The sequence below is a fragment of the Schistocerca cancellata genome, chromosome 1, assembly GCF_023864275.1.
Source record: "Schistocerca cancellata isolate TAMUIC-IGC-003103 chromosome 1, iqSchCanc2.1, whole genome shotgun sequence".
In the NCBI taxonomy this organism is placed as follows: Eukaryota; Metazoa; Arthropoda; class Insecta; order Orthoptera; family Acrididae; genus Schistocerca; species Schistocerca cancellata.
The window spans coordinates 645,989,109-646,010,512 of record NC_064626.1 but is presented as its reverse complement, the minus strand read 5'-3'; the positions used below and the strand labels follow the sequence as shown (position 1 = coordinate 646,010,512).

Here is a 21,404-nt window from a genome sequence, read left to right as displayed (position 1 = left end):
GCAGAGTCTTCCACTGGAGTTTATCTATCATCTCCGTAACAATTTCGCGATTACTAAATGATCCTGCAACGAAGCACGCTGCTCTCCAAGTAAGGTTTTACAATACAAGAAAAAGGAGAAACATTCGAAATTGTTAAATTGTAATTCACGAAAAAGAAATTTCTTTTATCAGTTGTTATCCGACTTCAAACTCGAAATCAAGACATCCTTGAAAGTATTGCAATACCTGGAACCTATAGCTTGCCACTATTAATGTCGATAACTGGCCGAATGGATGAAACGTATATGTACACAATTAAGTTTGTGCGGAACCCTCAGTGCGCGAGTCCTACTCGCACTTCGCCAATTTCATTGTTTAAATTTTCTTTACAAACGGGAAACAACTGAAAACAGCTGGGATCAACTATTTCAAATGGACGCCGCCAGCGCCATAGTCGTGTAACTCGCCACGAGAGGCGTAGCAGTCGCGCATCCACCCAATCGACCACGTAGTTCGTCAGCATCCCGGGTGCGGCGCTACGGTCTCCGGTGGTCCTGCACCTTGAGCTCCGGCGTGCCACGTAGTTCTGCAGCATCCCGCAGACAGCGCAGCGATCGGGCGCTCTAGGCTGGTGGGCTACGGCGCACGGGCTCCTCAGTGTGGACTCGCGATGCCTCGCTGTTGAGACAGAATATGATGGTGCTCGTGCTGCTGGTGGGCGCGGCGTCTGCAGCGGCTTCGGCGGCGGCGGCGGCTGCAGCGGCGGCCGCTTTCACGGCTTCGGTGCCCGCCTCCGGCTCCAGCAACAAGCACGGCCTCGACTGCGACTTCGAGAGCCCTTGCGCCTGGAGGTGGGATGCGGGTGGCTTCGTCCTCGCCTCGGGGGCAACGCCGTTGGAGAACGGCACCGCACCTGCCACCGATGCCAGCGGAAACGCTGATGGTGAGTCCAACTGCCCTGAACACCCCTCGGCACCAGCAGTCGTCGAGCTTGAAAATCTAGTGAGTTCTGCACTGCAATAACTTTGAAGAGAAGTACACACCCTCTTTCATGTGTCTGAGTAAAATTAAAACTCCTTGCGACTTAACGATACAATCATACCAAAGATTCTAGCGACTTCCCTTTGACGGAAAACTGATGAAGGCATCTGTTATCATTGTTGGATGACGCAGCCCATTTTAAATGCTACAAAAAGTTACCATACATCCGTATCGCACTAAACACAGCACAATTTTCCCTACTTTATGTGTGGCTAAACATACTATTAAAGATCTAGTTACCACCTTGACAGAAAATATTGCCACGTTATTAAATTTTTGTCATAGATCAGGTTGTTGTTTTACATTAAATTTGCAACATACGCAAGTACTTCTGACGTGATATAGTTTGCTTGTGTTGCTGTCTGCTATAATCTCGTATTTACTCGCTCTTTAACAGACAATTTTCATCATTCGCAGCTAAACGGAGTTAAAATTGAACTTCCAGTGCCAGCGGAACGTACCATCAGTCAGACGCAGAAGGACTAGAATACCCAAAGTGCCATTTTACGCAGTCCGGGAACAACGTGATAGGTCTGGAGAGTAACTTCCCTATGTGATACAATAAAAGTCTACAAGTTGTTGGGTTCTTAACGTAAAGTGTATTTCATTACTGATAAACGAGACTAAAAGTGCCAAAGAAGTGGGTCTGTCGGCGAATTGCGCACTTTAAGTAATCAACGCTTCCCATTCGGGATAAAGGGAATCGAAAGGCAAAGAAAAACCTAAAAAAAAACGAGCACCGATGTGTCCGTTGTGTGCCCTGAAATCAGTGGAGAGGTTTGTCGGAAGGAACTTTGTCGTCAGTGCATCAGGAAAAATCTGTACTCTCCATAGCGCAGCAGTCTGCTTCTGAAATGCTTATGAGTCGATTAATATTGAAAAGTAGCTTATTACAGCACTTCATGTTGGGACGTTCGTCGCACTGTTTGGAACAGCATTCTGTTCTGATGTTTTACATATAAGAAGGTAAGTTTCAATGACTGTCATAATTTGGACATTTGTTGTGATATCATCTATTTAGTAAATACGAAACCAACAACAAAAACAAAAGGATTTTTAGAAGCAAGGACATATCTATTGTAAAGGAGACCAGTTTATGATTAAGTCTTATTTAAAAATTTTTCTTTATCGACACTACCACATTAGTTTTCAACATATATTCTCGTTTATCGACGCCATAGGTAATTATAAAATTGTGCAGGAAAAACGGTAGATCACGCATGAAATCACCATGAAAAATCACATGATATGAAGAATGTCGATGTATTTTTTTTAAATATTGTGTCTGCGCCAGTGAATAAACAATTTGAAAAAAGACAATAGTTCGATGGTTAGAGTTTTCTACACTACAGAAGCAAAGATCTATTTACAGATCAACCGATTACCAAGAGTATAGTCGGGCACAGATACAAACCTGAGGAATAAGAATGAGCGCAAAGTACAATTAGCTGATAGTGAACTTCGTTATACCGAAACACAGGAAATTACTACTCCCGTTTGTTTAATCTTCACAAGGATACAGGCGCAAATTAGCACACAAGAACTCAGAAATCTTTTTTTCGTTTCAGCTATATACACCGTTGAGAAGTACTTGCCACATCACTCTTCATTGGTTTTGTGACGTATTTCGTCACGCACATAAAGTTCGGACACATTCGGGGTCTTTTAGACGATGGAACAAAATTTCTCTGGAGCTGTTCTTCGTTGTACTTTGAAAAGGAAACTAAAAGTGGTGAAACACCTTAAGGAAAGTCTCCGCTTGGTAATAACGGTTTATGGGCAAAGTAACTTAAAATGTAAATAAATTTCTAGAGTTGCTGGCTATCTAAACCGGATCGTACAACACTTAAACTAGGAATAGCCTATTTTGTCTCGATGGAAGAAAGAAAGCGGGTTACGTTTTAATGTTCCGTCGACGTCATGGTCGCTCCAGCGGCAGCACTAGGCCGAGAAGTGTGAAGGCGGATGCCTATCATGGCCTTTCTGAACGAAAGAACCCTACGTTTGTCTCTAGTAGCACAGAAAAATTATAGCAAACCTTAAAGAGAATGACCGGTTTGTGGTCTGACTCAAATGTATACAACGTGCTAAACATTGCGTCGCCATCCTCGGACTGCTCAGTGGCAAAACAGCTCAAGATAATAGCAGACCTCTCGCAATTCAATTAATCTGCCAACTACAATAGTAAAGCATTTATTACATTAGCTTCTCGTCTTGCGGCTTGTTTCTAATTCACCAAAGAAAACACTATCAATAGATATCCAAAGAAGTTGAAGTAAAGTGAGACTTTTCCTTCTTATTTGGTTGTACTAATGCAGTTTACAAAGAGGTAGAAAAAATAAGAGAGAGTAGGTGGAGAATAACAAGATCGCGAAGGAAGCTAAGGCGAAAGAGCTACCAAGGGAAAAATTATTACAGAGAGAATTCAGTCGTGTTTGCAATAAAGATGGTTTTATTAGTTCTTCATTTGCGACGCGTTTCGCCTGTATGTAAAGGCGTCTTCAGACAATCGAACTATGGATAAATAATCATTTCGTGAAATGAGGAGTCAAAAGAATAAAATTACGCTCAGGCAAAAATGGGCCAAGTGCATGTCCATCGCTAAAATACGGAACAATGCCGATGTAGCAATTTGTAGCTTGTCCGCAGCTCGTGGTCGTGCGGTAGCGTTCTCGCTTCCCGCGCCCGGGTTCCCGGGTTCGATTCCCGGCGGGGTCAGGGATTTTCTCTGCCTCGTGATGACTGGGTGTTGTGTGATGTCCTTAGGTTAGTTAGGTTTAAGTAGTTCTAAGTTCTAGGGGACTGATGACCATAGATGTTAAGCCCCATAGTGCTCAGAGCCATTTTCAATTTGTAGCTTGTGAAGGTTTACAGTAGTGTGGTGACACACACCAGCCAGTAATGGTAATAGAGGGGAATTCTCATATATTAAGATGAAAAGTGGCTTTTTTAAAAATTCCGGTTCTGCAAATAGCATAAAAAATCATCACGTGGAGACGGCGCCCCTTAAATACAAAACAGTGCCTGCTTACATCTGTGATTCATACACAACCTTAGGTGCTAGCTAGCAAGACCAGTGCTAGCGCGTCAGGTTTTGCATATATCACAGATGTAAGCAGACAATATTTTGTGCTTCAGTGGCGCCGTCTTCATATGATGAGTTTTTATGCTATTAACAGAACCGGTATTTTTAAAAAAAAGTCGCTTTTCATTTTAACATATGAGAATTCCCCTCTATTACCATTACTGGCTGGTGTGTGTCACCTGCCCTTTCTGAATTGCTACATACGTGCCACCTCTTTCGGCTCTTAGAACTGCACTATGTATTCTGAGCAAGTTGTAGATAGCCTTCAGCTTCTTGTGTGTCATCCCAGAAAATTTCAGAATTTTAAATAGCGTATCTTAGTCAACAGCTGTCGCCAAAGCTTTCCCGCTAGATGCTTATTTTCAAATACAATCAATTCGAAGTTCAAGAGACCTCAGAAATAGGTTGAAAAACTGAGAGTTCGATTTAACGAAGGTATAAATGATGAAGGAAGACTTAAGGAAAAAACAGGCTTCCTAGTACATTTTTTCCTGCTGAAAAACTTCATCAGCGCTTCATTTTCTCCATAAATCTTCTTAAGTTGGTGAGCCACCCCTAACTAGAGGCGAGACTAATAGCGAATAACGTATTCTTTCTTACTGCATACAAGGCCCGAAAGTGACGATGAGCCCTCTAAATTGGCTAGACCATTTCACTAAGCATTGTTCAAGAAGTGGCAACTTACGCTGTTGAAATCGCTTCGTTCCTCAGTTTGAAGCGTTGTGAGCAACACGATCTTTCTGCTTCAAGATGTCGACAGCGTGGATGGGGGAATCCCTAAAGTTTTCAACATATCCGCTTTTCCGCTCCACGTTCCACTGTCTCAATAATCTACTTAATTTCTTTGGAAATCCGTCACACGAACTTCTTTGGTGTCTTTCACAAGTGATTTATTTACTGTAGTACATTATGTATTGCTGAGTAAACAAAGGAGTGCCGCTAAAATTAAAGAATAAAACAAGCACGGGAACAACCTACGAAATAATACAAATTACTGAATGTCAGGTAGCCGCTAACATCGAATTATACACAGAATGTTTGTGGGCGGTCTGTCATGACAATTGGATCGATGTATCGAGTGTTACAAAACAAATTTCCACAATTCTCTGTTAATACCATCAAAACAAGCGGCTTTCCTATTCTTTGAACCGTTTAGAGATCCGTTAATTTTATCATATCAAACACCCAGTCCTTAAATGTCATGTAGTTCAGAACGCGAAGAATTACAGTATAATCATACTATTAATATTTATAATGAGATATTCATTCCTTCTCTTTTATGTTATTCACACGTGCGTAATTCTTTTCTTGTTTGTCGAATGATTTCATCACTTTATAAGCGATAGTTTGTCTGCTTTGTAAATCATGCCCTATTTTGCTAGTAAGGTGTTTTGAAAAGGCATTTGATAATGTGATCAGTGGAAAGTTATGGAATATAACGGCCGAACAAGCTTGTTCACCTCATCTCACAAATGCTATCAAGTCTATACACAAACACCGTAATTGTAATGTATATGGGGAACATAATCACAAAGCCAATGAACACAAAGGAGAACGGCAAAGATTGCGTATTTCTCCGGTACTCTTAAAATACATACGTAAATAAAGTGATCAATAAATGGAAAAAGTTGAATAGAAATGGAGTATGTTCAGATCGTGACACAAGGCAGAATGTGGTTTTATATGTAGCTGGCCAATCTGTGTTTGCAGGGAACGAAAATGATCTTCAGGTGGGGTATGTAAATTGCAGCAGATAGCCTCAGAATAGAACTTAACATTGCCTGTAGATAAAACGAAAGTGATGGAATTTCAGGAAATCCAATCAGTGAAATATAAAACAGTCTTGAATAATAAAATCTTAAAAGAAGTTAAACATATTAAATATCTAGGATGCGACATAACTTAGGTGTATAATCACGATGTGGTCTAAAAATTAAATAAATTACATTTCATATGCAGAACGATCGAAAGAACTTTGCTCAAAAAAGTTATGGCACAAACCGAGCTGAAGTTTTATAAAACCAAAGCAGAAACAACCCTCACTTATGGCAGTGAAGCATTGGCAACAGCAAGACACCAAGCAATAAATTAGATTTCTAAGAATGGTGGAAGGATGTACCAGAGAAGGTCGTAAAATAAATGAGGATATACGGGGAGACTCAGGAATATACAGGGTGTTTGGAAATTTCCGTTACAAACTTCTAGGACTTGCACACGGTAGTGAGTACACAATGTTCTGAATGGGAACCCATTTCTGGAAACGTACCGCTTCCGTGCTACAGCCGTTTGAAAACATGTTTGCTGGGTAGGTATGCAACAGGGTAATCATGGTAGGGGGTCGATACGTCGAATCGGCTGATGTCATTTGACGTCTGTCCTACCTCTCTAACCTCGTTCGAGTCTCATTCATGTGTCTGTGAGTGTTAGAGCAACATGGCTGTGTACACGTTTGCAGAATACATCGGCACGATCTTTCTAAATGGCGAAGCTCGCGGTAATGGAAGAGCTGCTCGTCGCCTTTATCAAGATCGTTCTCCACAACGCCCGTCTCCGTTACATATCCCTTTCGTCATAATTACGCGACAGTAGCGAGAAGGAGTACCTTCACCGCCAGCAGGTGTGGCTGGTGCTCCAAGGAAACGCCGCACACCCGAATTGGAAGAGACGGTATTACATCACGTTGAAGAGAACCCCTCAACGAGTACATGAACAATTTCTTTGGCTGTTAACGAGTGAAACTGTAAAACAAGTGAGATACTGGATCACGCCGAAGCAATTACTTCTAAAAGTGGTCGCGTAACCAACATGTTTTCAAATGGCTGAAGCACTGAAACAAAATGTTTCCGCACGTGGGTTCAAATTCAAACTATTATCTATTGACTCCCCTCTATAACTCCTAGAAGCTTGGATTTCCGAACATCCAGTAAGCTTAAATGAAAAAATGAAAGAGAAAATGAAAACGTAAAAGGAGCTTGTAGGCTGTATGGGTGGAGAAAGATTCTCTGTAAAGGCTCTCAATTATAAATGCACCGGTAAAGTAAATACGAGAACGCCGTACAAGGGATGGAGCACCGTGACACAAGAAGTGAAGAAAAATAAGTAGAAGAAAACAACCAACATGTGGTTTCTTAGGTCATCAAGGTTTCTTCAAGGGACAATTTATCGAGAAAATCGGTGTATATAGGTTAGAATTACCAAGTATCGACTTCATTTGTTTCTCTTACAAAGCGATGATATTACGGCGCAGGCTTTTCACAGTGAAATTTTTCGCGGGAATGGAAGGGAAACGTATTGCGTCATGATTCCGGTGGGTGTTTGGGTGGCCGGGCCGGGGCAGACGGTGGCCCCAGCGCAACAGGCTGCGCCGCCACCCCCGCCGCCGCCGCCGCCAGCGCCATCGCGGGTCACCCAGCCGCCGCGCTGGCCGCGGCCGGCGCAAGAATTGATTACGGGCCTTTCCTGCGCGCCGCGGCGCGACGCAACTGCCATCTTCAATCTTTGCCGGCACAGCCTCTGCGCGGCGCAGCGGACCGATCCTCCGCACTGACCTCAATGACCTCTCACCTGCTAGTAGGCTCGCTCAGAGTAACCGCTTCTGGCATCTACATCTGCGAGGGATTTCTCTCTCTCTTTTTTTTTTTTTTATCCTCAACCTCCGATCGGTCACGAAACGGACACCATTGTGAAAATCAAGACTGTTTTACTTGCAACATTTAGCTACACCTCCTAACTGCTTCTCTATACAGTCCCCGCTCCGATTTGTAACCTAATAATAATAATAATAAGCGTATGGCATTGGTGGCCGGGAGACCCCTACGGCGACTTGCGAGTGAATGAGGATGAAATGACGATGAAAGGCACACTACACCCAGTCATCTTGAGGCAGAGAAAATCCCTGACACCGCCGGGATTCGAACCCGGGACCCCGTGCGCGGGAAGCGAGACGCTACCGCAAGACCACGAGCCACTGACGGTAACCTAATAACGAGTTTGCATAAGATTTTAACTTGAAAATTTGGGTTAATCGTCTGAGGCTGAGCTAAAGTTAGCTAGCCTTAGAGAAAGTCAGAGGTTCTCATATTGAGCGTCGAAATTTGATATGACTCACTCTCAAAACTGCTCTATGAAAGGAGATTAAAAGTTTGTACTTACAAGGGGAGTGCCAGGGTTGGGAAATAAAGTTCGGAGTGGGACGGCACGTGTTTGCAGCACTACCCCATAGAGTTACAATGCCCCAGCCATACGGCCAGATGGCCATCCATTCACGAGAAAAACTCTCAGAAACTTTCAGTCCCACATTATATAATACCCACGCATCGGCTCACTGAACCGAATGGCGCGGTGGTCGATGCAATATTGGTAACAATTCGTGCTTCGTATTTTCAAAGTATCTATTTGCTTTTCCTTATTGAAAAAAAAAAATGTAGTCGAATTAGATCGGATGATGCTGCCGGAATTAGATTAGGAAATGAGACACTTAAAGTAGTAAAGGAGTTTTGCTATTTGGGGAGCAAAATAACTGATGATGGTCGAAGTAGAGAGGATATAAAATGTAGACTGGCAATGGCAAGGAAAGCGTTTCTGAAGAAGAGAAATTTGTTAACATCGAGTTTAGATTTAAATGTCTGGAAGTCGTTTCTGAAAGTATTTGTATGGAGTGCAGCCATGTTTGGAAGTGAAACGTGGACGATAAATAGTTTAGGCAAGAAGAGAATAGAAGCTTTCGAAATGTGGTGCTACAGAAGAATGCTGAAGATTAGATGGGTAGATCACATAACTAATGAGAAGGTATTGAATAAAATTGGAGAGAAGAGAAATTTGTGGCACAACTTGACTAGAAGAAGGGATCGGTTGGTAGGACATATTCTGAGGCATCGAGGGATCACCAATTTAGTACTGGAGGGCAACGTGGAGGGTAAAAATCGTAGAGGGAGACCAAAGGATGAGTACACTAAACAGATTCAGAAGGATGTAGGTTGCAGTAGGTACTGGGAGATGAAGAAGCTTGCACAGGATAGAGTAGCATGGAGAGCTGCATCAAACCAGTCTCTGGACTGAAGACCACAACAACAACAACAACAACATTGGAAAAAAATACAATGACGTTCAAATTGAAAACTTTTGTTCTTTCAACATTTTCAACTTTTCCAACCAAATTATTTTCTTCAAATATTCGTTCGACAATATTTCATTTCTATCGTGTATATTATTCATAACATCCGTCGTACAGGAGCGTACGACTTCTATCCGACTAGTTCACGTACACGATCGATTTCAGTGTCATGAGACCGCTATAAACGAGGATCCCCACAAAGGGGCATTTGACAAACTTGGAGAGCGAAGGGATAGCAGAGCATCCGCGCTCCCTGCACTACAAACAGGGAAGAAGAACCTAGCAGTTGCTTTTGCGCGCCTGGAACGAGTACACGTGTGTGAAAGTTTTTCCTGTTGCTAACGTTTTGTGGTTACAATGCTTCGAAGTGAACACATCTCGAGTTCTGAGGGACTTGCAGGAGACATTACCGGCGATTCTCTACACAGCGAGAAATCGAAGTTGCTGATTAAAGATGCAGTTACCCATTTAAATGCACTGCTGGTTGAAAACGATTTACTAGCGTCAGAAGGTTCGCCGTCAATTCCACACAAAGCTATGCTGATGGCACAGAAGTTGTACAACACTGTGATAGATTTCTTGAGTGAAAACACTATCGTGGATGATGAAGAGTTACTTCACGAGAATGAAGGTGGTGAAGATGTAGAATTCGAAGAGGTTACAATAGACAACTCTTCGGACGAGTATGAACTCCCAGGGAAAAAAATCCAAAGAGCCTACGGATATACCGCTAGAAAATAAAATACTATGCGTCAAAATTGCGGAAGCACATCCTCGGTGGAGTCTGAAGCCGCTGAAAAGTAAAGGATGTCATCGTTCAGTGAGCGGACGCATGGGTTTTATATACTATAGGACTGAAAGTTTCGGAGCGTTTTTCTCTTGAGTGGCTCGCCATCTGGCCGTATAGCTGGGGCATTGTAAGTCTATGGGGTAGTGCTGCAAACACGCGCCGTCCCACTCCGAACTTTATTTCCCAACCCTGTCACTCCCCTTGTTAGCAAAAACAGTTAAATCGTTAGACATAAAAAATGTGGCAAAAGTTCACTCTTAGCCTCTGATTAATCAATGAACGGATCCATGCTTCCTTAGGTGCAAGTCGGCTACACCTTTTCAAACCACAAGTCGAAATCTTGTAGAATGGAATAACATTTGCCACAAGGCGAAAGGATTTAGAAACATATTTCACTAGGGAAACGATAGATAACGCCTACAGGAAAATTAAAGAGGCGTTTGGAGAAAAGAAGAGCAGCTGTTTAAATATCAACAGCTCCGATGGAAAACCAATGCTAAGCAAAGAAGGGGAAGCTGAAAGGTGGAAGCAGTATACAGAGGATCTATACAAGGATGATGAATTTGAAGACAATATCATATAAATGGAAGAGGACGTAGATCAACATGACATGGGAGATACGACATTGCGAGAAGAACCTGACAGAGCACTGGAGGATCTAAGTCGAAACAAGAGCCTGGAACGGACGACATTCCCTCAGAACTACTGGTAACCTCCGGAGACATGACAAAACTCTTCCAGCTAATGTGCAAGATGTATGAGACAGACTAAATAGCCTCACACTTCAAGAAGAATATAATAATTCCAATCCCAAAGAAAAAAGTTGCTGACAGGTGTGAAAATTACCGAACTATCAGTTTAATAAGTCACGGCTGCAAAACGATAACATGGATTCTTTACAGAAGAATGTAAAAACTGATAGAAGCCGAGTTCGCGGAATATCAGTAGTAATTACGAAGAAATGTAGGAAAACGGCAGTACTGACCCCACGATTTATATTAGAAGACAGGTTAAGGAAAGGTGAACCAACGTTTGTAGCGTTTGTAGACTTAGAGAAAGCTTTTGACAATGTAGACTTGAATATTGTCTTTGAGAGTCTGAAGACATCTGGGGTGAAATACAGGGAGCGAAACGCTATTTACAACTTGTTCAGAAACCAGACTGCATTTAGAAGATGGGCATGTAAGGGAAGCAGTGGTTGAGAAGGGGTGATGGAGGGTTGTAGCTGTCCCTCATGTTATTCAATCTGTATATCGAATAAACAGTAAAGGAAAATGGTTCAAATGGCTCTGAGCACTATGGGACTTAACTTTTGAGGTCATCAGTCCCCTAGAACTCAGAAGTACTTAAACCTAAATAACCTAAGGACATCACACACATCCATGCCCGAGGCAGGATTCGAACCTGCGACCGTAGCGGTCGGGTGGATCCAGACCAGTAAGGGAAACCAAAGAAAAATATAGAGTAGGAATTTAAGTTGAGGGAGAAGAAATAAAAACTTTGAGGTTGCCAAAGACATTGTAATTCTGACAGAGACAGCAAAGGACTTGAAAGAGCAGTTGAACAGAAATGGACAGCGTCTTGAAAGGACGATATCAGTTGAACATCAACAGAACCAAAATAAGGATAATGGAAAGTACCATAATCGAATTAAATCAAGTGATGCCAAGGAAATTACATCAGGAAACGAGATGTTTAAAGTATCAGATGAGTTTTGCTACTTGAGCATGTAATGGTCGCCTGGTCGTAGATATTGCTAATTGCTATAATCGCACTATTTCACTCCCATTTACGGAGCTTGTTAGCACTTGATGTTAGGTTGGCGCCATTAAAATGCATTGTGTTGTAGTAATCGCTGCTACTTGCTGGATCGCTGCTGTCTCTCGATGCTGATGCTGGCTCTACATCTGGTTGTCTAGGGTTAAAAACATGAGGTCCCGTGTTTTTTTTATGTGGTTTTGATGATAAAGAACGAGCGAAACCAACAAATATGTAAACTTCAAATATTTATTATTCTGGTGGCCATCTTAATTCCACTGTCCACCAAAGACCACGACTCAACACAAATTAGTACTTCCGTTACATGTTCTTCGCATTGTTTATCCACCTCAAACAATAACACACAAACACACTTTGCCAAAGTGGCATTCCGACTGCCTTCGGACCATTCTTGCTGCTTGTATTTATAACATTGTCAAAGAACTACTAAAAAGAGATATAGTTTACAAGTCACATGTACATCTGTTATATAATTTGTGCAGAAAAGTTATTAATTTGCATCGAGTGACATAATTTAACATGTTATTAAAATGACAGACAGATTTGTTGACTTGACAGAATAATTCTTTGTTACAAAAAGGCCGTTTTTTAGAAGTTTGTCAATTGACTTCTCTAATTTGCATAAATAAGTAAATAACATGAATTATTAACAATTACATTGGTTTTCGTCTAAAATAAGATTGATTTCGTGAATACTGAGTGAAAACGCTCCTAGTGAACAAATAGGTTTCACTGGGTGATTTTTATTTAAGGAGATCCAAAATACCTAAGTTGGCCACTATTTTTCGTACTTCATATTAATTATTTAAGATGAACTTAGTGTTTTTACATGATGACATTTGCTGTATCAGTGATCAAGTGATATAAACTTTTGTGTGGGTCAGTTACTCAGTATAATTTAATGGGTTGACTGTTTATGCAGACATGTTATGCAATCATTGTTAACATACACAATAACTTTTCTATAATCATAAATACTCGTTAAACTGGTTGAATTTGGAGGGTATCGCATACTTCGGTACAGTAAAACCTTTAATATGTTCCGTTACAATACCCCCCTCGGGTAATATCATTTACAGAACGTTAATGATATTAGCCGACTAGGACAAATGTGTCAAATTGTTAAAATTTGGAAAAGTACTACTTTAATAATTTTTTTTACTATGCATAATGTGTATGTATACAAGGACCGTTACAGCGTTTCAAAATGACTTTATCCTGCAAATATTTTAGTTGTGTTGTTTCAAATACACTTTGTGTTATGTCATTCAGTATGACAGCATAATAAAAATATTTAGTAATATATGAAAGAAAAAAAAATGTTAATCTTTGCTCCCAGTGAGCCACATGGAAAATGATCAAAAACAGACACAAATATATCACATGCGATTTTAAGATATATAAAAAATATATGTAAATTATTTCAAAGTCAGTTCTCGTTGAGTCACAGATTAATCAAGATAATAGAAGGAACATAAATATATTACATAGATGGACAGATCATATGTCCATAGGAAAATATTGCAACTGTCTGTTCTTTTTGAGCCACATAAAAGAAATGAAAACAAAGAACAGAATTATAAGTATGGACATGATATATAAACACAAACACTAGAGAAGTCACATGTATGAGTATAATATGCATTTGCAAAAAAAAGAAGAGTTTTTTAAATATTGTCCCCCATTGAGACACAGTCAAGACAGTACAAGAACATATTAATACTAAAATTGGACACTTAAATTGGTCACAACATAACACAAACATCAAACTTGGTGAACATCTGATTAGCTGTAGAAAATTGTACACAAATCTTATGCCTAAGAACACAATACTAACAAAATGATGGGTCTTGCACAACAATTTTTTCATTGTCTTTTATTTGGTGCAAGTATGTCCCATATTCAACAATAAAAAAGGAAAGTAATAAATGTTTGTCACCTTCTTGCCCGTTGCAAGTAAAGAAGATGTCTCAAAATTTAATATTCAATAGTGACAATAAAAATATAAAACCATTCTCTCAGAGATCTGGAACTTTTCCAGGGTCTGTAGGATGAGTGGTCGTTGCTATTTGACACACCCAGTAAAAATCTTTGCTGATAACATGCTTTATGGAAAATGGGTAAGTAACTGTATTCAAACAGGGAAATGTGCCTAATCATGTTTATATGGTTTCAATTCAGTGATGTTTCTTATCCAATTAACCTTCTTGATCTGGGAAAGATGAGTCTATACGCATTAGGATGTGGGCTTTCTTTTATTTCAAATGGACAAATGTCAATGTTTACTTTAACATATGAACAACCTAGCTCAACATCTTTGTCTATTTCAGTATTTTCAAACAATAGATCATTTTCAATTTCTTTAGTTCCTAAGTCTAATGTCTCTTTCCTACACTTAGACACATCCCTCTCTGTTTGCAAAGCATTGACATTTAAACATAAACCTTTGTTTTCATCTGTTCCTTTTAACACTGTGTTGTCACTTAACAAACTACTGTTTTCACCCCCTTTTTTATAAAGTCCACTACGGATTCTTGTCCACTATGTAGGATACAAGGTTGCACTTACCTTTGCTAATTCTTTCCAAAAGGCATCTTTGTTTATACAGTTTCCATAGTTGTTCCACGAAACTTCTAAAAACTTTTCCCCTTTTTCTTGAAAACACACATTTACATTCCATCCCCTTATATTTTCTTTAATATTATTATTATTATTACCATTCTCATAGATTAGTGTTTCATAGTTCCCAACAGGCAATAGCTTGTCCTCAGATACACATTCCCTAGTCTGCATTTCACTTAAATTAACCTCATTATTACCCATGTTTGTCACATCACTTACCTTTACCACATAATCACTTTTCAATTCTACAAATACTTTTATTTCTTCCTCCACACTCTCATCAATAACATCCCTTGATTTAGGATCATTATTTAAATGTCCCTCTATTACTTCTTCCTCCTCCTCCACAACAACCCCATCTTCAGTTTCCCCCCTATGTATCTGAATCTCAGCAATTGAGTCTTTGGCTCCATTAACCACTTCGTCATCCCCCTTCTTATCAAATAAACCCCCCAAAATAGATTCTATTTGTGGTGTGACTGACTTGTTATTAACACCAGTATCTTTTTCAGCCCAACTATGGAACTCTGCAATACCTTCAACTTCTGCACTTTCACTAACTTCCTGTGCTTGAACATTTTTTTTATTAACTGTATCACTTTTACTCATAGTATCCCAAAACCTTTTATTAAATTCTAATTTATTCATTCTAACAACATCAGTATTTCCATGGTACTTACTCTTTACATTGTATCTTCTCCTTCTCTAGTTTCGGTTATGTGTTGTCCTGTCATAATATTGTCTAGCCCCAAAACTACGGACATCTAGTGGGACTGTCCACCGTTTCCCGGCTGGTTCCCTCGGTCTGTCCATTTGTAGTTGTCGTTTTGTTCACTAGTTTCAACAAACCCCCTTCTATCTTGTTCTCTTCCCCAATACCTATTTCTATCATTCCTGTTATCTCTCCTCCATCCTCCTTCCTGTGTATAGTTTCTGAAATCATTTTCATATCTCCTATCTCCCCTATTTGGAGCATTATTTCCAGAATTTTCAAAGTCTCTCCTCCCACAATAATCTCTATTTACATTCCTGTTCCACCCCCCATACTGGTTGTTGCCAGAGCCAAAACTTTGGTTATTTTCTCTTTCCAAGGCCCTATCTAATCTATCTACAAATTTCAGGAACTCTTCCATTGAATTGTCTGGTCCATGGACCAGTTCCCACTGCAGTCTCTCTGGTAACCTTCTTTTTAAAACATCAATTTGTGTCATAATATCAAAAGAGTTATTCAAGTGAGCAAGTTTTTTCAATTGATCTCTGCAAAATTTTTGCATTCCCCCTACTTTCCCTCTATACACTGGTCCATTAAGAAATTCTGACTTTAATCTGGCTTGTATGGATTGTGACCAAAATTTGCAAATAAACTTAGCTTCAAACTCTTCAAAAGTATTCCAAGAATCATTATTCTCATTTGCCCAGGATAGGGCCTCCCCTTCTAGAAACCGTTTTACTAACTTAATTTTTATGTTATCTGACATTCCTACAACAAACATATCCTTACATTGGTGAATAAAGTCAATAGGGTGCAGATTTTCACCAGGAAAGCATTTCACTTGGATGTGCCCATACATCGTATTTTGATTGTAAATCGTTTGTTTGGACATCAATGCGTCCTCCAATTGTGTATATTTAGTGTGTATATTTTCTACTTTTGTATCTACATTAGTGGTATACAGGTTGTATTCTTGTTTAAGGTTTTCTGAAGTTTTGTCTATTCTCTGATCTAATCTTTCAACTTCAGTATCTACTCTGTTGTAGATGACTGCAATGCTATCTGTGTTAGCTTGTATGTTTTCATTTAAACTTTCAACTTTAACTTGAAATTCTTTTCTGAAGTGTATCAACTGTTCACTAGTGTCCTTACTGAGGGTAGTTTTAATTTCCTCACACTTCTCATTGAGATGAGTACTTAATAGATCAAAATCCAAACTTAACTTATCCAGTCTATCTGTGAGTATCAAACTTACTTGTTCACTTGATTGTTTAACATCCAAACGTACTTGTTCACTTGATTGTTTAAGTTGCAAGCTTATTTGAGTTGCAAACCCTGCTAGCCACTCTGTTAAGTTTAATTGTTCACCATCCCCTGGTTCAATTTTTACATTTCCTACGATCTCATCACTCTCAGGTAGAGACATGTTAACTATTAATTATTTTAAATGACAACAACAAAATACCTTGCTTTTGTAGCTATGCTAAGATGTCGTGGTCGGTGTTCCTGTTGGCTTTCTTCACTTCTATTCGGTTTTATCGAAGCTGAAGTCTTGATTGATGAATTCCATTGACATAATCCAGATGTTAATCTTCCAAGAGGTGTGATGATGGTTTTTGGTAGTCGCACTAACACACTTTATTTATTTATTTATTTTTGAGATATTTTCACTGTTGCCACACTGCACAAATAAACTTTTTTGGAATGCTAAGCACTTACGAAATTTATCGCTGCACTATTATCATCGATGCACTTAAAGATCCCGGACGAGCCCCCACTTTTTTAATGGTCGCCTGGTCGTAGATATTGCTAATTGCTATAATCGCACTATTTCACTCCCATTTACGGAGCTTGTTAGCACTTGATGTTAGGTGGGCGCCATTAAAATGCATTGTGTTGTAGTAATCGCTGCTACTTGCTGGATCGCTGCTGTCTCTCGATGCTGATGCTGGCTCTACATCTGGTTGTCTAGGGTTAAAAACATGAGGTCCCGTGTTTTTTTTATGTGCTTTTGATGATAAAGAACGAGCGAAACCAACAAATATGTAAACTTCAAATATTTATTATTCTGGTGGCCATCTTAATTCCACTGTCCACCAAAGGCCATGACTCAACACAAACTAGTACTTCCGTTACATGTTCTTCGCATTGTTTATCCACCTCAAACAATAACACACAAACACACTTTGCCAAAGTGACATTCCGACTGCCTTCCGACCATCCTTGCTGCTTGTATTTATAACATTGTCAAAGAACTACTAAAAAGAGATATAGTTTACAAGTCACATGTACATCTGTTATATAATTTGTGCAGAAAAGTTATTAATTTGCATCGAGTGACATAATTTAACATGTTATTAAAATGACAGACAGATTTGTTGACTTGACAGAATAATTCTTTGTTACAAAAAGGCCGTTTTTTAGAAGTTTGTCAATTGACTTCTCTAATTTGCATAAATAAGTAAATAACATGAATTATTAACAATTACATTGGTTTTCGTCTAAAATAAGATTGATTTCGTGAATACTGAGTGAAAACGCTCCTAGTGAACAAATAGGTTTCACTGGGTGATTTTTATTTAAGGAGATCCAAAATACCTAAGTTGGCCACTATTTTTCGTACTTCATATTAACTATTTAAGATGAACTTAGTGGTTTTACATGATGACATTTGCTGTATCAGTGATCTAGTGATATAAACTTTTGTGTGGGTCAGTTACTCAGTATAATTTAATGGGTTGACTGTTTATGCAGACATGTTATGCAATCATTGTTAACATACACAATAACTTTTCTATAATCATAAATACTCGTTAAACTGGTTGAATTTGGAGGGTATCGCATACTTCGGTACAGTAAAGCCTTTAATATGTTCCGTTACAAGCAGTAAAATAACTGATGACGGCTGAAGTAGAGAGGATATAAAATGCAGACTGGCAATGGCAAGAAAACCATTTCTGAAGAAGAGAAATTAGTTACTATCGAATACCTATTTTAACTGATAGGAAGTCTTTTCTGAAGAAATTTGTCCAGCGTGTAACCATGTATGGAAGTGGAACATGGGTGTTAAACAGTTTTTTACAGACAGAGAATAAAAGCTTTCGAAGAATGTCGAAGATTAGATGGACAGAACACGTAACCAATGAAGAGGTACTGAATGGAATTTGGGAGATAACTTGTCCAAAAGAAGGGATCGGTTGATAGGACACGTTCTGAGACATCAACGGATCACCAATTTAGTTGTTGGGGGAATCGTGGAGGGTAAAAATCAAGAGATGAATGCAGTAAGCAGATTCAGAAGGCTGTAGGTTACAGTAGTTATTCGGAGATGAAGAGGCTCACACAGGACAGAGTAGCAGGGAGAACTGCGTCAAACCAGTCTTCGGTATGAAGACCACAACAACAACAACAACGACACAGCGAAAATTCTCTTCTGGCCATCCTGCTGTGGCTGATGAACTCTCTGGCTTTTAGAATTGAAATTACCTCTCCAATATAAATCGACAGGCACATCGGAAAGTGCTTTCCTGCAGTACAGTTTGCTCTACAGAATAATGAACCGATTGATAGTATGTGAATTTGGGCAAAATAGAACACAATTTCAAAGTCGACGGAACTGGACCGCGTGCAGGTTCGTACCGGCCATCACTTTCCTTGGACTCCAACTGTCTAGACATGCAATCATCGAAAGTTCTAGTAAATGTTTCACCCATGAACACTATTTCTGTTTATTTGCGCAAGTCATACTGTTTCGTACGATTAATAAGAATTCTCTGCATGAAATGACTTCGCAGTGTTTATACATTTAGGCGTAAAGAAACTCAGTCATGGCACCCGAATGTCCAATAAAATTCTCTGAAAAACCTTATCGCAAAACACATCTTTTATCTTCCTCTTAAAAAAACCAAACAGTTCCGATTAAATTTCACTCTTCTTTTTTTTACACACAGAGTCAAGGGAACGCGCAGCGCGCCAAAAACAGAAAAGAAAATCGAGATATAACTCACAGTTGATTACAACGATCTTGACGTTAGATAAACGTTTCAGAAGATTTTAGTCAGTTTCTTACGCTGATAAACATCTAGTCGTGTGTGTCGTAATACTGTCTTCATTGCCAACGGCTGGTATGATAAATGCATTCGTTTGTAGGACAAGTTGCAGACGGGAAATTTGTCGCAGCACAGTATCAACTTTAAATACCATCTTCATAGAAGGTGGTTTCTCACAATTACATACGCTGATCCGCATTTCGTTGTATATGCCAAAATGTCCTCATACGCAACGCCTTATATCGGCGAAGATTTCAAAATCAGAGACCCAATTCCAGGTTGTATATTGAGCGATTAAACACTCCCCATCGAAACCGCTACAGGATCGTCTTCGTTGCACCTCAATTAAGTGCAGAGAGTTGTCATGAAGAAGCAAATGCATTGCAGTTACATCATGAGGGCTGCAAGAAATCAGGCTAAACTCTTAAGTAATAGGATTTCAAACTGGGGGGGGGGGAGAAACTATTTACTAGACATTTTTACGTGCTCACTGTGTGCGTAGAACTGAAAAGTACGACGTGACGAAATAGACGGGTATTCTATAGACACGGCGCACCGCATCTGCCCAAAATTCACCGGATTTCACTATGTGTTTAATTTCACCACCAGTCGCAGGTTGAAAAAATAAAAAGAAAAGAAAAGATAGCTCTCATACATCCATCCTCCGTGAAATACTGTGAAGTGTTAGGTAGAGGGTCTGTTCCATTGTACCAGTTATTGGGATTCATTCATGTATGGAAAGCAGGGTAAATAATTGCTTAAAGGGATAGTCATGTGAAGACAAGGGGAAATCTTGAAATATTTGTCAGTTTTCTAAATAGTGTATCGCAAAGAGTAAGAGTTATAAGGCTGTGTAATTCTTACCATCTTTTAACAGTTCTTTGTGGAACATTTTAATGTACAAATCACAGCTTTTGGTCTCATACTTTTATCTGAATTGAATTTTGTGTTGCAAGTGAAATAAAGCGTGTTATTTATTTATGCACAGCATAGCTACACATATCTAGAAATAAAGACAAAGGTGAAGTTTGATTTTTTCTGGAAGTTCTTTACACTATTATCTTCAAAGTAAACTTTTAAAAAGATGCTGCTGTGTTAACTTATGGTTATTAAATTATGGTTTTCGTTACCGAATTGTGAGTGGTTCGATATTTTTAGAATTCCATTCGTACCCTTAATTTTTTTTAATGATATGCAAAATCCAGTCAAGAAACATTTATTGCTCTGTTGCCAGTCGGCTAGTGCTGCATTTGTCAAGTCAAGCTTCTACATCCACAAACTCGTTTTCGTGAGAAACGGTTTTGAACGTCGACACGCCTAACAAAAAATTATCAAAAGGGTAATGGCGGTCCCGTGAAGAAATGCCAATGAGGAAAGAGACTTCAGTCACATGAATCATTTATGGTCTGACGCTGGAAACAAAGGGAGTGTCGATAAGGTAAAAGCAGAGCTTTGCATTCGGTTTACTAGTAATGTGAAGTCTGCAACATGCAAGCACTTTTGCCAAAAAATTAAAGGTGATAAATGTCTTGCATTCGTTTTACGAGTAATTTGAAGTCTGCAACATGCAAGGACTTTTGCCAAAAAATTAAAGGTGATAAATGTCTGTTGAAAACTGTAACTAGTAATAATAAACACAATTTTTTAACGTTTACAGAGTATTTTCTTGAGTTAACCCTCAATTCAGCAAATCCTTTCGGTAATTTTGTAAGCCGCGCGGTCTAATGCGCCTTGTCACGGTCCGTGCGGCTCCCCCCGTCTGAGGTTCGAGTCCTCCTTCGGGCATGGGTGTGTGTGTTGTCCACAGCGTAAGTTAGTTTAAGTTAGATTAAGTAGCGTGTAGGCTTAGGGACCGATGACCTCAGCAGTTTGGTCCCGTAATACCTTACCACAAATTTCCAAATTTAATTTTGTCAGTTTAATGTGGCAACCCTATTCCCAACTTATTCTTTAGAGACAAGCCGGCACCCTGCATGCCACTTCAGAATGTTGCCAGTGTCCAGAAACTACCTACGCCATGTCTTTATCCTCTTGGCCTCTGGTGCTACTTTCTTGTAAAGAGAAGAAAACTGTCTTTGCACCATAACAGTGGATTTAAATTCCGCGTACCAAAGCACACGTTATGCCGTCTTCTAAACTGATACCATTTCCGCTTGAATGGGCAACAAGAAACAGTGAAAGTGTGTGAAACGTTGACAAAAATTAGGCAGCAGCTTTAGGTTCTTCTGCACCC

General features: G+C 39.6%; 1 protein-coding gene across 3 annotated transcripts in view; it reads left to right on the top strand.

The window, feature by feature from the left end:
* The first annotated feature begins 654 nt into the window (after nucleotides 1-654).
* LOC126183396 (leukocyte tyrosine kinase receptor) overlaps nucleotides 655-21,404 on the top strand; it is a 974,779-nt gene continuing 954,029 nt past the window's right edge. For all 3 annotated transcript variants that reach the window (XM_049925358.1, XM_049925343.1, XM_049925351.1), the window contains exon 1: nucleotides 655-923. In XM_049925358.1, the coding sequence (XP_049781315.1) occupies nucleotides 674-923 (250 nt within the window). In that variant the 5' untranslated portion in view covers nucleotides 655-673. The remainder of the gene's footprint in view (nucleotides 924-21,404) is intronic.